Consider the following 16,943-nt stretch of genomic DNA (forward strand, 5'->3'; position numbering starts at 1 on the left):
GAGTTCTCTGCTGAGCTTAAAATCCACACAGGGATTTTAAGCAGAGCAGTTCCATAAAGGCCCAGCCACATCATCTGATTCTCTTCCCACTGAAGTAAAATTCACTGATTTCAGTGAGTTTGAGCAATTCACTGACTAATTTAGAGCATGTTCCTGAAAATTTCCTATCATGAGTAAATATTATGTGGTGAAAATCAGCTCCTTTACCTTGAGAGGATCAGCCACAGTGAAAATTTGATGCATCTAAATTGCATCAGCCTTTCCACAAGTGCCTAAGTGTGTGTTATTTAATATTGGTCATTTAATACTGTTCTGATCCTAAAGAAAAACAGTAGAGGCTGACACACCAGTTAAGATGATTTATTTTTTAGCATGTTAAAGGAATCTTATTTTCAGTAAGTTTGTTACAATTCTGGTTGCTTTTTTTCAGTAGAACAACTGCTACCTCAACCCCCTTTTGATGTTGCTGGATCCTCACAGACATCTTGAAGTGTCCACATGTCATACAGACACTGGGCAGGATATTATCTTGTCCTCTAACATCACACTGATGATCAGAAACACAAAGTAAAGAGCAAACATGGTGAGCCCCAGTAATTTGTTCATTTTCCATTTACAGATAGCAATAGAGATAATCACAAACAGGAGCATGAGGAAAAGGAGAACAATTGCACAAAACAAACCATTGCTGCTGACTGCCACAGGGCTGAGGCCATTGAAGATAGAAAAAAGGAACCAGGGAACTGGTAGGCTGCAAGGAAGGGAAAAGTAATTGAAATAAATGTTTTAAGGCAGTTCATTATCTGCATCATAACTAAGCAATTTTTTTCCAAACTGTTAGGGGGGAAAAATGCATTATTGTATTCAATATAACTCAGCATAAATCTAAACTGGATGTTTTTCCTGTCAAAACTACATTTGGATAATGCTTGCACTATCATAATGCAATCCAAGAGCAAAAGGGTTTGAAAATAATACCTAAGAATTAAGTGCCTTGGTGAGCTATAATAAAGAAATGTCCTGATGGTTGAGGATGGGAGATGCAGGCACTGATACTGACCTTCCCCAGGAGCTGGATGTCTGTGTGACCAGGTAAGGCTCCTGTATAGCTTGGACATTAGCCAAAGATGTCTTGCATTTTTGTCTTGAAAAACTGGTAATTTTGTGTTGAGTGGTGATTTGGTTAATTGGGTGAAGATAGTGGGGCTGAGTTATAACAGTTTGTCTTTCCTGGCTGGGTTTGGATTTGGGTTGGGTTTCTTCAAAAGGAACTGGTTGCTCAGCTGCCCTTCACTTAACTACAGCTAGAATGAAGTTAACTGAGGCGTGTTTGGTTTCAAACCAGGTAACTTTGTGTGTCAGAAGCAATGCAGCTCTTGGCATGGCCCTGGTACTCACCCAACAGTGATGTCGAAGATGTTGCTGCCCACAGAGCTGGACACAGCCATGTCCCCCAGGCCCTTGCGGGCCACGATGACACTGGTGATGAGGTCAGGGATGGATGTGCCTGCTGCCAGTATGGTTAACCCCATAATCTCCTCTGAGATCCCAATTGTCTCACCAACCTGATCAACACAATGTTGGGTAGGGCTTTAGCAATGGAACATGGAGTGCATTGCTCTGTGCAGTGTTAGGGTTTGTGCCATACTTGAGTTAAAATATTCCAAGTCCCATAAATGTGGCAGCATTTTCCTGCTTTATAGGATTAATAATTTCCATTTTACTGTGTCTGTTGATTCTGGGTTTGCTCTGTAGTGACCACATTGATGCCAGCACTGAGCCAAGGTCAATTTTCCTGTCCTCAGTCCTCCTCTTCTGGATGTTGTCTACCTTTGCAAATTTAACATCAGCTGTGCAAGATCTAAGGGTCTTTGGAGATGACAGCCCTTGGATTTATGGCATGATCAGATCTACTGTGCATGTGCAATAAATCACTCAATACAGACTGGGGGGCTGTTCCTACAAGATGGAAATGTTATTTCCCAGAATACCAGATGAATATTAAGATGGGGGAGGGAAGAACATTTAGCATCTTCCAGAATCAGAACCTATATTTTCCTAGAATTTTAATTAGGTAATGGATAATTATGTTCTGCACAGAAACATTCATTAATGAAAAGTCAGAATTAAGATAAATCTTGATGGTGCTTTTCCTTTTACTGATGCACAGACTCCCTTAGAAGCTCTCAGAAATGAATGAATCTTTGTCAAATCAAAAAAAAAAGGACATCAAAAATTCCCTTTTGGGTTCTAACAAAACAAAGTTTCTACTGTTGTGATGGATGACTGCAGCTGTAATTCATCAGATAAAATGCCACAGTACCACTGTCCCCTCTCTCCATCTACTTGTTCTGAAATGGGGATTTACAGAAAGAACAAAACCTCTCACCTGGTGAGCCCACCACACCATGAGATAAGAGAATGCAGCAATCCAGAGGATGGATCCAAAAAATGTGATGACAAAGAATTTTTTTGATTCCTGTTGAAATCAAGTTTGGAAAGAAAAAAGAGAAGTTTCAGGGAAGTTAATAGTCCCCATTGAAAACTGTTCACCTGAAACACTTCACTGCAATTGATTGCTTTAACTTGGACCCTGGTCTCTGTTTGCTGTTTTTTAGCTTGATTAGGTGACCTGTAGTTGCTAGAATTTGTGGTTTATTAAATTAAGTCTCTGGAATGACCTTACACTGCAGCTGGGGCTCCTGTCCCACTCCCTGCAGCAGTTACAGCCCTTCAGCTATGCAAAGACTCCAGACATGGGAAAATGGACCCAGAGGAAATCTGTAGCTCAGGTCATGACTCCAGGAGCAGGAGGAAGGTGGATTCTTACCGAGTTTCTGACATCAGGCAGAGTGCTCCAGAGAGGAAAGACAATGGGAAAGAGGAAGAGGTAAATTGCTTGTTTTGTCCTTGATTCTGGCCACTCCAGAGACAAGGGCTCATCGTTTTCATCACTCTCTGTGCTGTCACTGTCACTGTCCTCCTGGCTCTCAGAGCTGCTGTCGTCTGAGGTGTCACTGCTTGACGGGGGGGACTGTACACAGAGTAAAGAATCAAAAAGCCAATATATTTTCACCCAAGGAGCAGAACAAGGAGCTGCAGTTACTCACTGTGGCCTCACCTGAGCAGAGCTCACATTTGTAACCTGCTGAGGGCAGCCACAGCTCTTGTGGGACAGGACCCAGGCACACCCCAACCCAGCACCTGTGTATTGTTAACTAATGGGCATCCATTTACTAGAACCACCTTTTAGAAACAAATATTTCATGTCCTTGAAATAAACTTTTATTCATTGGAACTGCTAAATCACCCACAAGGGATTTGGGGAGCAAAACAGAACAGTCTGCTGGTGAGCACAGGACAGGCGGGTGCTCTTATCTCTCCTTACCCTGGAGTACCCTCAGAAGAGTCACTGAGGGGTCAATACTATCCAGTGTCACTTGGTGTCATCATTTGGACCCAATTTGTGTTTGTAAGCCAAAGTGTTTCAGCCAGCATCTTAGATTACTACACACAGAGCCTATTTATAGATGGCAGTGACATGGGCTGGGTCCTGTCCCCACAGCTCTGGAGAGGGAAGCAGGAAAGGACATGTGAAGGTCAGCCTGGCTGGGCACTCAGTGCCTGTGCTCCTGATTTGGGTACCTGTCCATCCTGTGGCACATCTGCCTTCTGTGTGTCCTTGCTGGGCTCAGACTCAGTGGCAGGAGTCACCTGGACGTTGCTTGGTGCTTTCTTTCCCTCTTCTGCAAAAGCAAAAAGAAGGAATGCTGGTTTCAGTCATCCTGGATGAGTGTCCACCATATCAGGGATCACCTTCCCTGTGGCCAGCAGAGGGTCTCAGCTCCCTCCCACAGTGGTGGCATTTCAGGTTAAATGGCCTCAGCTTACTTTGGTTTGTTGTGTGTCCTCCCTGACTGCTGTGATTGTGTTTGGTAAATCTGGGCAGGATTTGGCCCAACTGGAATAGAGTGAGACCTTCGTGCTCCTCTGACCTTCATGCAGAACTGCTGTAAGAAGCAGGAAAATGCTAATTACCTCATCTACAGCTGATGGGCATTTCTTCGTTTCTTTCTGGATTCTGAAGTTTGTATTAAAACCTTCCTTAAAACCCAGAAAGGATGTAAAGCTTTACTCCTCAGGTTTCCCCCCAGCTCCCCCCTCCCTCTGTAGAGCACAGCATTCTCCAGGGACCTGATACTCTTCAAGGCTTCTGAGAAATGACCAGGATGTGCTGCCAGACTTTAATCCCTGATCTTTTGGTGGGTATTCAAAAGCAAATAGGAAAGTGCTGACACGTGCAAGGAAATAACTGCAATGTCCTGCTGTTCCTGCATTAGCCTGCATAGCCAAGAGGAACACAGAAACCTCTGTGGGAACAGCAGAAATATGGATAACACGGAGCAGGGATGAGAGAGTGAAGTCAGTGTGGTATTTATAGCACACACCAAGAATTTACTTGGGTTTTAAACAGTGTTCTTCTCAAGTTTGAGCTCATTCACCTCCATGAGGTGCTCAGGTGCCTGGGTTGTGTGGAGCTGGTACTTTCCAAAGTTTGTTCAAAATCTTCAGCCTTGCTGGCAGCACAAATCTGTGTTGTAGCACAGGTCAGCTCTGGCTCCACGGCAGCCTTTGTGTCAGGAGTGACTGACAGAGGGCAGGTTAAATGTTAGATTAGAAATGCTGCCCTGTGAGGGTGGTGAGGCCCCAGCACAGGTTCCCAGAGAAGCTGTGGCTGCTCCATCCCTGGCAGTGCCCAAGGCCAGGTTGGATGGAGCTTGGAGCAGCCTGGGATGGTGGAAGGTGTCCCTTGGCAGGGGTTGGGATGGGATGGTCTCTAAGGTTCTTTCCAACCCAAAGCACTGTATGATTCTGTGATGCTGTTAAAGGGAGGGTGCACAGGTCCTTGGAATTGATACAGACAAAGTGTAGATTATTCCCTCTGGAGGAACCTTCTGTACCCTTCTGCAAACATGTGAAGGTACTTGGTTTCAACAAACACCTCATTTGCAGGGTCTGCCAAAGAGCAGCAGCACCCAAGTGTCTGCAGTGCCCTGCTCTCCCTCCTGCACTGTTCCATGGCCATTTGCAGTCCACCCTTGCAGCTCTCCCTGCCCTGCCTCACTAACAGCTCCCCTGGGGATGGCTGCTCCTGCCCTCGGGCATCAATCGATTCCTGCTGCATTGTTACAGCAGCCATCTGTGCCCAGAAACAGCACAAAATTTGTGTTACACCCCAGAGTTTCCTTGCCTGCCCTTGGACTTTGTGTGCTGGGAAGGGGTGAGGGCTTGCAGTGCAAAACAAGGCAAACAGTGCTGGCTCTTCCTGCACTCACCTGGCTGGGAGCCTTGTCCTTCCAGGGTCTCATCCTTGGCCTTGGCCAGTTTGCTCAGGGTGTCAACCCTGTCTTTAAATTTTGCTGTGGGTGAGAAGGACACGATCATCAGGGGCTGGCACTGCAAAGCCCCCCTGGCCCTGCCTCCCCCAACACTCACGAGCTCTTGCCCCCTTCCCCCTGCAGGTGCTGCCCCAGGGGTTGTTCTAGCTGAGACCTCAGGCTTGGCTGCTGCTGGTGCTCATAGCTGTTGGATTTAACTGCTTGGTGCTACAGCAATTACACCAGCAATTTGACAGAACTATTTAAGGAGAATCTAGAGTGATGCTTAAAGTTTTAGCTTTTATATTTTCCAGATTCTGTACTGCATTAGTACATAACTCTGAACTTCATATGCAGTGTTATCAAGTTCTCTTTACAGTTCAGACATAACTCCTTTTCCAGCCCCAGAACCAAGGACATCATTGCAGCTTCAGGCCCAAAAAGTGCAAACAGCAAACTGAGGAGAGCAAACTGGGAGGATGGGGCTGCATAACCTGGAGCTGCAATTGGATAATTAACTCCAATATGGAAATGGACCAAAACTTATGAAAGCGTGGAAATGTGTGACCTGCTGTCCATCTCGGGTGTAGCCATGGCCAGGCTCTTGTACTGCCCAAGGTGTATCCTGTGAAGGCCTTTTAATAAACCCCTACTTTATTCCTGTAACACTGTCTAGCCTCTGTTCTAGCCAGCCTCTCAAGGCATCAAGAGGAATGAGAAATCCTTTTCAGGTCAGTAATACAAAGGATATCTGTACTTTATAGGAATAAAATGCAGAAAGAACAGATGGGGAGTTTCAGTGCAATATCATCATGTTCACAATGGACTATTGATTTTTTTCCTAGGCTAGATTATGAGCAAACTAAAAATCACACCTTCCTCCTGCCATGTGGCTGTTGAAGAGGCTTTAGGGTGCTGCTTACAGCCTGGGCACCTGAAGGGAATGGAAAATAAACACCTTTTATGTTCCCGTTCCCTGGAAAATGATTGATTTTTCTAAGTATACACAAGTGCCTCCTGCTGGAGCTGTTCTAAATTCCTGGTATCCAGGTTCAGCATGGTTCAGGCTGTTTGAGAGATGTTCTTCACCAGCACAGGTCTGGTGCTCTATTTCTGGGACTGCTGAGAGATTCTTCCACTGTGAACCAAGCTCTGCCTTACTCAGCTGAGCTGCTTTTTTATTGATTTCCAGTGAACTGTGGAACTGTGTGTCTCTATAGTTGTTTTTTACTCAAATGTCTTACTGCTCTCAGTGAAAGTGAACAAAAATGGGCTCAAAGAAAAGCCCCATTTTGCTCTAATCTCTGTCCTCTGTTGAGCTGCACACCCAATGACTGAGGGTCACTGGGTTTGCACATGGGCAGTAGCCACAAGAATTGGCCAATGCTGTGTTTGGCTTGTGTGCAGGGCTGTAAAATAATTTTCTCTGAGAGCTTTATCACACTGATTTAATCTACTGTGTTGTTGACTATGCACCCAGAAGGTGCAGTTGTGACATTGCCTCAAGGGTGGGGCCCTGCCATTTTATTAATCACTGTGACACTGAGATAATAGAAATAGCATGTCCAGCCATGTGGGCAGAGCTATTGTTCTGAGCTGAACCTTGTGAAAATCAGTAAATTCTGCTGTATGTCCAATAACTGGGCCCAGCCCAGACAGGAAGACCTCAGGGGACAAGTCCTACGCTGGTGAGATTCCTGCTGCTGTCTGACAGAAACATCTTTCACCAGCTGGGATTTCCACTGAGCACTGGAATGGTTGGACTAGGATGAAACCATCATGGAGTACCAGAATGGTTTGGGTTGGAAGGAACCTTAAAGGCCAATCCCACCCCCCTGCCATGAGCTGGGACAACTTCCACCATCCCAGGCTGCTCCAAGCCCCATCCATCCTGGCCTTGGACACTTCAGGGATCCAGGGGCAGTCACAGCTTCTCTGGGCACCCTGTTCTGGGACCTCACCACCCTTGCAGGTAGGAATTTCTAATCAAATGATCATTTCTTCTCCTTGGAAAGGCTGGCTGGAACTCAAGAGCCTGACTCTTCTATGCTCCTTGTCAATACTGAAGGTCACTGGAGGGGATGTGAAATGTTGGCTTCCTTCCCCCTGTGCTCGTGCACAAGCACATCCCTCAGTGCAGGGGTGACCTTTTGCTCCCAGTCTCCTCTAAGCACTGGGCAATGCATCCTTGTGTTTGGCTTTTCCCTGAAGCTGCTGCAGAAGCTCCTGTCAGCAGGGTCAGCAGGGTCAGCCTGAGATTATGGAAATTCCAGCTCCTGGCTCGCTGCCCTCAGCCAGGCCCCAGGCTGGGAGGAGCCCGGGAGCATCTCTGTCAGGATAAACAGATTAGGCCCAGGCCACTGGCCAGTTCTCATGAGATCAGCCTCCTTTAAAAGGGTGGTAATTCCTCTGGCACACAATTCCTGCAGGAGGGACTGAGACTGGAGGCAGAGCTGGCTCTAAGCTGGCCAGATCTGCAGGTCAGCACGGGGAGGAAGGATGTCTGTGGGCTGTGCAGGGCAGTGTCCCTCAGTGCCCTGGGCCATTCACTGCTGGCAGCTCTGTCCCCAGGGCTCAGAGCCCATCACACAGGACATGGCTGTGTCCAGTGGCCCTGAGATGCTCTCCAGGAGAAGTCTTGTCCTCTGAACTGACAGCATCCAGGATGGACTTCAGGTAGCAGCTGAGCTTCTATCTTGAATTTGGCTCTTACATTTAATTCACTCTTTGGCTCTAATATTCACTCTAATAGGACTGGCAACACAATCAGCAGGGAGGATTTTTTCTTTACAGTTTGGCATGAGCCTGAAGGATTTGGAGATTCTGCTATATAAAAGTGGAAGTATAAAAAAAGTCTTGTGATTCCTTTTTGCCCTCTGGATCTGGAATGCTAATGAAGCAAGGAGAAGCTGTAGCTGCCTTCAGCCTTCTCCAGCCTGCAACAGTGCCCACTGCTCTGGTCTAATTTTCAAAATCATTACCCTGTTAACTGGGGCATAGTGAGGGCACGCAGCTCTGACAACCTCTCTGCTGGAGCCTTCTGCTTCATTCAAAAAGAAATGTAGGCTTCTGCTTTGTTCCCTGTGTGACTAGAGTTTAAAGAGTCTGGTGGTAAGGCTAGAGGTTCAGAAATGAGAGGGCTCCTGAGCATTTCCAAAATCCTCACTGCCTTTACTTCCCCAACAGTTCCCTCTGGTCTCTAATGGGATGATCTGGAAAAGATCTCACGCTCTTCTTCTACTCATTTTCACAGGCACTGGGGAAAAGGACAAGAGAACAAACTTGCTAGAAATTCCTAATTAAAAAAAAAGGCACATTGAAGGTAAAAAGTTCTATCAAAAATATAATTCAGGATGCCATCTAAATATTAGAACTTCCAAAGTAAACGCGTAGTCTCTCTGAGACAAAGACTTAAATAATGATATCTTCCTACTACGAAAAGAAATAACTCCACATTCTGAACTCAATCCACTCCTCAAAAGAGAAATTCTGTTTCACACAAGGGGTGTTGCAGCTTTGTGTTTCACACTCCTGCATTTCCAAGACCTCTGCCCCTGATATTTGGGATTGGAGGCCCAGTGCTGGCAGCTTTTCTATGTTTTGGGCCTTGCTGCCCTGAAACCACTTCTGTGCTGCCCAAATAAAAAGCAAGGGCAGCTGAAAGAAGGAAACCCTACAGAATCCTGATTGCAGCAGGTTCAGTGAGGAACTGCTGAGCAACTGTTGGCAACCTTTTCCTTCTGTTGAGTGTTCATTCCCACAGCCTGTAAGTGCTGATGCCACAGGCCTTGGCAAGAAGGAACAAGAGCCCTTGAGGAAAGATATATTGCTTTGGGATCATCTTTTATGTGGCAGCCTAATTACAGAAATGTGCCTGGTACAGAGAGAGCTGCACACCCAGCAAAGGGAGGGACAGTGTTGGAGATCCATGGGAAGCAGGCACAGCTGTCCCCAGGGTCCCACAGGGCTGCAGGGCTGTTAACACAGGACTAGGAGCTATTGACATACCAGAACACAAGCCCTCATAAGCCTTGCAGGTTCAAATCCTTTTCCAGATCCTCCCTTGGGATGTCATTCTATCTCTTTGGCCAGGCTCCTCAAGGCACTTAGTTTTCTCAGTCTATGCATAAATTTCTTTTCTCCAAACTCTCTTTCCTTTAGGTAGGAAGTTATCGGATTAAGGAGTATCTCCTACAAGACACACAGGATTTGACACATTGGCTCCTTGATTTTTGAGTGCTGAGCTGTTGTAATATCAGTAATTTTATTGTTATATTTTGTAAGGTGGTGTTTCTCACAGCCTTGAGTGGAGCAGGCACGTAGCTGGGGCAGAGGTTTTGCCATTAACTCAGTGGCGTTATTAAAGTAGAGGCTCTGGTTTATAAAACCCTTCAGGAGAGGCTGTTGCAGCCCATCCCCGCGCGGTCCCTGCAGAATCAGGCCCAGATACACACGGTCACACTCCCATCTAGTATCAGGCACAGATACACACGGTCACACTCCCATCTAGTGGCTGCTGCACACACAGAACTCATCCTGCCGGGCCGCCGGCGCAGGCTGGATATCGGGAAAAATTCCTGCACCCGAAGGGTCCTCAAGCCTGGCACAGGGAGTCACCATGCCCGGAGGGGTTTAAAGGATGTGTGGATGGGGCACTGGGGGACACGTGGCCTTGGCAGTGCTGGGGGAACAGTCGGACTTGATGATCTTAAAGGTCTTTTTCAAACTAAATGATGCAGTGATTCTATGAAATGAGTAGGCAAGTTCTCTTTGAGAGAAAATCCAAACTGGTCTCCAGGTCCTGTTTATTCCATATTCACAAGGCCTGGGAGCAGTAGCCTCTTCAGCAAGGCCAGGGGAAAGCTCCCTGTTCTGGGCTGAACTGGCTGGGGCTCTCCTTGGCCTTGGCTGCAACCTCAGCCCCTCAGAGCTCTCCCGCTGAGGGGTCCCAGAGTTTCACCAGGGCACCAGCCTGGATCAGAAAGCCAAACTCGTGGTGGCCTTGGGTGGGCAGATACTGCACAGAGACATTTAGAGGTGTGGGAAGGATGAGAAGGTGCTGGAAGGTCTCTGAGTGGCAGCAGCCCTTCAATTCTGGCACTTTCTGATGGGCACATCCTCTTGGAAGGTTTTGGGTCTATGCTGGTGCTGTTGATAGAACCTTTTGGAGGCACAGCAGGCAAGGAACAAACCCTGATGAGTCTGGCTCTTGTTAGGCTACTGTTGATAACACATTGGGCGCCTTCACTGGAATCTGTCAAAGCAGACACTGATCTGCCTTGCTGTCCTCCTCCAGCCTCCTTGTTCCCTTGATCAGTTTGTGCAGCTGGGATTCTGATCTGGAGAGTCCTCTTTGTAACCTCTGCGAGGGACACGAGAGGTGTTGATCTGCTTAGCTTCAATCTCTCTTTGAATGAGCAGCAGATAATCTCTTTAGAACAAGTAGGGCAGTGGAGGGGTGGGGCATGTTCTGGGCTAGGAAAGAAAATCTTAAAGATGTTTTTTATTAATGTGCTTCACTCCTTCTTTGAAAATAAACGTCCACAGTGTGATTGGATTAAAGTTAATATAAAGTAACACATTAAAAGGCTGTGCACAAACACCCTGGTCTGTCTGGAGATAAGGCTTCCTGGGCAGTTTAAAAGAGGTCTTGGATCTGAGCTGGTCATTCCCTGGCCCTGGGGAGCTGCCCATTGCCTGCACAGGGCTGTGGGCACACTGTGCCATGGCAGTGATGATTGGTGAGCTTCCAGAGGTGTCAGCCTGAATCACACAGAATTGGCCTCACCATCAGGATTAGAATCCCAGCTGGGATTTTAACCACTGTCAAAAAGAGAATTCCTCAAGGGTTTTATCCTCTTTTTGTGCTGCTCTTTCAGGGCTGGGATGAGGTCTGAGCTAAGAAGAGGAAGATGGGATGTGCTATGGGACAGGGGGAGCCTGTAACTCACATTAACTGCACTGCAGTCAGAGAGACAGCAGAGATAGAGGATGTCACCACTTCCAGGGACCCCAGCAGCAGCTGCCACCACAGCAGTAACCAGTTGGGCACAGGAAAAGTAGACATGGCAGGATCAAAACATGAGGTTTGTCCTTGCCAGCCACGCGATTGGAAGGGGCACATCCCACTGTCACAGAGCTCCCTGCACCCGACACCATCTGTGATACTCAGCTGCACCCCAAGGGTGAGTTACTGACCCCAAAATACTGATTGTATTCCCAGTGAAACCACTCAGGGCTGTGAAGCCAAGGCCCTGTGGTGTGCAGCATGCACTCACCTTCTGCCAGGGGGTCCAGGGTGTGGATCATGAGCTGGACGATGGTGCCGCGCATCTGAGAGTTGTGCAGGGAGGCCGAGCTGCTGCCCCGCTGCAGGGCTGGCCCAGGCTGTGGGAAGGCACAAAACCACTCAGTTCCAGCTTCTTTGTCCTCTACACCAGACAAGGCCTCTCCAGGCCATGAGGCAGCAATTCAACAGCAGCAGAGGAATCAGTGCTCAGTGTTTGCTATGGGAAAGGACAAACCCCACCAGCCACTGCTATGACAGCTCAGGAAGAAATTTGGCCATGAAACCAGGTAAGAAGAGTCACTGTCTGAATTTCTATATGACTGTTTTATAGCAGGGAATGAGCAGCACTCTTCTAGTTAAATCCACCTGGGAAGCCTGAGCTGTCTCTTAAATTTTATAAAAATTCCTTAAAGGACAGGATTCTGCCAGGTGTCTCCTTGAGCAAACTGTGGCCATTGAGCCTGATATGATACAGGCTTTGGTCTGGGTTTCTTGACACAGGAGTTGACACTTTTATTTATGACCTGACATAGGGGGAGATTCAAAATACCATTACTTCAGATCCCTGTAAAGTTTCTTAGACCTACCTGAAGCTTCCTCACATCTGGTGGCTTCGTTGTTCCATCATCTACAACTGCCCTGCTTGTCTGCAAGCAATGAAGAACAGAAATGACCAATCACCTCTGCTGCTTCAAGATCTAATGATCCTCCAGGCTGCTGCCTGTGGGGAAGTGGCACAGCTGACACAAATGTCCATGGATGCTACTGAAACAGCCAAAGCCATGAGCCTCCTTAAACCCATTGGCTTCTGAATAAAACAGGATTCTACCTAAAGCCTCCCAGCAAGGATGTAGGCACCTGAGGGCAGACTCACAACTGATTCCTGCAGCTAAGACAGACCCAGACTGCATCCCCAAACATGTGTATCCTTACTCATTTTCCAGCAGAGAGAAGGTTCAAAGACAGATTTTTTTACAGTGATTAGCATTACTTTCCATCATTTATAATTTCTGTGATTAATTTTTCCCAAGGGATAGGTTCAGCAGCTCTCTGTCATGCTACTAAGCATTAGTGAGAGCTCTCTGCAGACCTGAAGTGCAGGGTTGGATTCAATCTGTGATGCTTGATGATGTCCACAGTGATGAGTGTGTGTCACTGCAGTTTCTTGCACATGTATCCCACTGGAATGTAACCCAGGAGCTTTCAGGTCTCCCAGCTGTGAGCACTGGCTGAACAACAAACCAGGAGTAGGAAAGAGAAGGAGTTTCTCAATTCTGCACCACTTCAGCTACCCTGACTTTCCTTATCTGCTTCCTTCCTTTCCTTAAATGATGTGGAGTGCAAGGATCTGAAGGTAAAGCATGCTTGAGGGCCAGGGACACATCTGACTAGCAGAGCATGCAGTGCCAGGGGACAGTTTGAAATCTGCTGCCATGGAATTGGGTTTGGGCACTTCAATCTGTGAATGCTGCCCAGGAGAGCAGGCAGTGATTGCTAAAGCTGCCAGATGCCTTTCTGTGCTGCTGATCAGGTAAGAAGTGATACCACCAGCATCCCAGCAACTGGCTTCAGAGAGAGAAAAGAGAATTTCCTCCAACATCTCTCAGTTGCAAGAGGCTGGGACAGAAACCTTTTCTACCCTGTGTACCAGAATTGTCCAACCTTGTTCCCAGACCAAAAATGTGTTTGTGCAAGTGTTCTTGCTGAAACTTCTTCTGAACAACAAAGTAAGCAAAACCCCACACAACTTTGAAAGCAGCCAAGAGATATTTAGTAATTGCACAGGCAGAGCTCCCTGTTAGTGATGGCCTCCACTTTCTTAGATCTCACTAGTTTGGATTTCCCCATTTTAAAACCATAATTATTGACCAGTACCTGCATTCTGAGGTTCGAATATGTGCTTTGTGAAGGAGATGCAGTTTTTCTTTGTGGTTTACACTAAAAGTTATTTCCAACTTGCCCTCTGAACTCTAAGGACACCAACCTTCCGCATATGCTCTGCTGATGCTGCCTGCACAGCATTTAGCTTCTTTTTCAGCTCCTGCTTCACCCATTGCTCCAGGAACACGTTATGTTTCATGGTGAACACGTATGTGGCATAGGCAGTCAGTAAAAGGAGGCTTTCCCACCAATCAATGACACTGTCTAGGAAAAACAGGATGAGCATCAGTAAGTCTACAATGTAGAATGTGATGTCTCTAAATAAGGGCCACCATGTCAGGTGGAGTATCTGCCTCGAGAAGAGGGCACAGGTGCCAATGACAAAGAGGATATTAAACACTGCTGAGCCCACAATGGTACCGATGCCGACATTGCTGTGTGAGATGAAGACACCTATGAGGGACGTAAAGAGTTCTGGTGCTGATCCACCTGCTGCCATGAAGGTGGCTCCAGCCACATCTTCAGAGATCTCCAACTTCTCAGTGATCACTCCCAAAGCAGGAACAAAATACTCATCACACACTATGGCCAAGGCCACAAATACATACATCATGCCAAAGATGTGAAGTACAACCCACCCTTGCCTGCGTTCTTCCACACTGAACAGGTCCTGGGGATATTCTCCTTTGGACTCATAGGGTGGTTTTTCATCTGGGGCGCTTTCACTGGCATTCTCTTGCTGTGGTGTTGTGCCCACTGACGTGGTGACGGGCACGGCTGGCTCAGGATCCACATAGATGCAGTGCCTTATTTTGGGTGCTGTGCCATTGCCTCTTACAGCAGTCTTGTTGCTGGGGAGGTCCCTGGAGGTCACTTGGGCAGGGTCTGTGGGTTGGGGGGCTCTGTGTGATGCTGGAAGGGCAGAGGGGCTGGACTGGAGCTGGTAGAAGGAAAGGACCAACACTGTGGCAAGCAAGAAAAGGATTCGGTTCCTCCGTAGCCGCCTCCTGCGCGGTAAATGCATTTCCTAAAGGTTCCAAACTCAGAGCCGTGTGCAGAGGCCACTGAAGACTTCACTTGGTCAGCAGTTTGCTGATCTGGAGCATTAGGACTGGAACTGCATAGCACAATTTCTAGCTGATCTGGAGCATCAGGAATGGAACTGCACAGCACAGAATGGGGAATCCTGCAAAAGAAAATCTGGTGTGAAAAACAAAGTACTGCAACTTTCCACCATTTGGGCAGCAGCCCTTCACTGACTGCTTGTCTATTTTTCTATAAAAAGAAATGGATTTAAATGAGTAAAGAGAGATCTAGATCCAGATTTCAGTCTATTTATTAATATGACTGTAGGCTATGCTGATTAATAATGAAAGGTTTGGCTTAAGAGAGTGGAGTTGGCTGAGGCAGTCCAATCCAAGCTGAATTCTGGTTCCACCAAATGCCCATATCCAGGAGCTGTTAAGGACTGCATTGAGCAGAGTCCAGTTGTTATTCTGTAATATTATCAATTGGGTCAGTGTTGTGCAGGAGGAATGGATACGGCTTCTGTCAAGGAACCAAATTTAAATTGCTAAAAATGATGCTCTGAAGACAAGACCAAGCTGTTCAAATGTCCCTCCTAAACCAGTTATTCACCAAAATAAACTCAGGGGGATGGAAACTGGTTTAGATGTGATGCTGCTCCATGGCTTTCCAGCCTTTCACTCTCCAGGAAACCATCCAAGGGTGAGGTTTTTCTTTCAGTTTGAGCAGAGGGTGAGGAGAACGTGGTTCTAGTAAAACTAGGGGTGCCGAGCAGCCATTTGTTTCTATGACTACATCTTTTCAGGGCTTTCTGAAATCAGAACTGGCAAAGTGGAATTGTAATCATACCTTTTATTAGGGAGTAATTAGCATATCTTGCATAATTATATGAACAGCATTTAGAAAGGGGGAGAAATTGTAAATGTCAGAGTGACAGTGCTTGCAGCTGTGACAGCACAGGAACAGGAATTTGGGGCTGGACAGAATTCACCCTTCAGCACTGCTTGAATGTTTTACCTTAGAATGACACTCTTCATGGATTATTTTTTTCCCCAGAGTGGGCATGCTACATTATTCTTTAGCTGTGAATCATAGTTTTCTAAACCATTCTCAGATAAGCTCTTCATGCAAGTTATCACACAGTCACCCTCTTGCATAACACCCAGGGAAGTTAACAGCCTAAATTCCTTGCAAAACAGGCAATGTTAATTTAAATAACTGGGAGAATCACTAAGGCAACTGTAAGAGAGGGTTATGGGAATACCTAAATAAATAGATAATACAAGCTTTGCTTTTCAAACATAAAAAGAAAATAAATATACATGTGGCAGAACAACACAAGAGGTATAACAAATTGCATGTTAAGAGAAAATAACTTTCCCTAACAAAGACAGGAGAGTTAAAAGGCAGAGAGAGAACACAGTCATGCACACACTCCTATTTAAAAATCTCCAAAACAAGCTGCTTAAAAGATGTTTTGCAAACAGAAAGAAATCCAAAACCAGGATCAGTTCTAAGAGCTCTGCAGCCTTTCACAACTCCTGACCAGAAGAATTCAGAATTGTTTCTCTAGTCTTCTAAGTTTAGGTCAATTCCTGATAAACTCCTTCTCTAACCTCCTGTCTCAGTAACACGAAATCCAAGCAATCACACAAAGCTCCCCAGCCTACCTTCCAAAAGCCTGTCCAGGAGGAAGGGGAGTTCCAGAGGCTGGGTGTAGTGCTGGAAGCTTCTTTGGTACTTAACAGCCAGATGGGAGATGCTGTTGCAGAGAGAGGCAGGTGAAAATGATCCCATTTTCAGGATGTCTCCTCTGCTGGCAGAGTCCCAAAAGAAGAGCGGGTCAGGTGTGAAGGACATGTTAGTGGAGGAATTCCCAATCCAGTTTAATACCCACAGCCCCTAAGAAGATTAAATAGTATTGTATAGATTTGGGTCTATCTCTGAACCTTTGTCTGCTACCACAGGTTGTTCTCAGTGTGAGGACAGGTGATTATCCCCTTCACAAACTCCTGCACTGAAGCACCAGCCATGGACACGGATCACCCTCACGGCCCTGGCAGCGGCAAAATCACATTTATAAACACTTTTAAACATGGAACACTTTGAGGCATCTCCTGTGGCTGACAGGCCAGATGCCAGACAAGCAGCTCTGCTGCTCTTTGCCACAGTATGTGACCACTTTGCAATGCCAGAGCAAGGTTTAAAACTCATTGACTTCTGGAAAATCCCTCAGGGCCTGTGCCAGGAGCACTGAGGCAGAGGGAGAGAGCAGGGACCTGGGACTCTTCTGTGGCACTGATATGGTGCAGCTTCACAGGGGAAGAAAAATAACATCATCCCTAGCCAAGGATTTAACAGACACAGCA

General features: G+C 46.7%; 1 protein-coding gene across 1 annotated transcript; it reads right to left on the reverse strand.

Annotated features, from left to right (window-relative positions):
- Positions 1–222: 222 nt before the first annotated feature.
- On the reverse strand, positions 223–14,817 carry SLC24A1 (solute carrier family 24 member 1). The gene is made up of 9 exons (XM_026791315.2): positions 13,652–14,817; positions 12,255–12,314; positions 11,657–11,765; positions 5,337–5,420; positions 3,646–3,746; positions 2,831–3,034; positions 2,390–2,479; positions 1,399–1,565; positions 223–751 (listed from the first exon to the last, which is right to left on the reverse strand). Exons 1-9 carry the CDS (start codon positions 14,570–14,572, stop codon positions 502–504), a joined length of 1,986 nt encoding a protein of 661 aa, XP_026647116.2. The 5' UTR covers positions 14,573–14,817; the 3' UTR covers positions 223–501.
- Between the last annotated feature and the right edge of the window lie 2,126 nt (positions 14,818–16,943).

This window comes from Zonotrichia albicollis, chromosome 11 (assembly GCF_047830755.1).
Source record: "Zonotrichia albicollis isolate bZonAlb1 chromosome 11, bZonAlb1.hap1, whole genome shotgun sequence".
Classification (NCBI taxonomy): Eukaryota; Metazoa; Chordata; class Aves; order Passeriformes; family Passerellidae; genus Zonotrichia; species Zonotrichia albicollis.

Bases quoted from the DNA above. Each gene is read 5' to 3' on its own strand.
- SLC24A1 (XM_026791315.2), bottom strand. From the start codon at position 14,572: ATGCATTTACCGCGCAGGAGGCGGCTACGGAGGAACCGAATCCTTTTC. The intron at 3,035-3,645 runs GTACCCAAATCA...CTCTGTGTACAG, and splicing joins ATGTGCCACAGGATGGACAG to TCCCCCCCGTCAAGCAGTGA. The intron at 752-1,398 runs GTGAGTACCAGG...CCTTCCTTGCAG, and splicing joins ATCTTCGACATCACTGTTGG to CCTACCAGTTCCCTGGTTCC.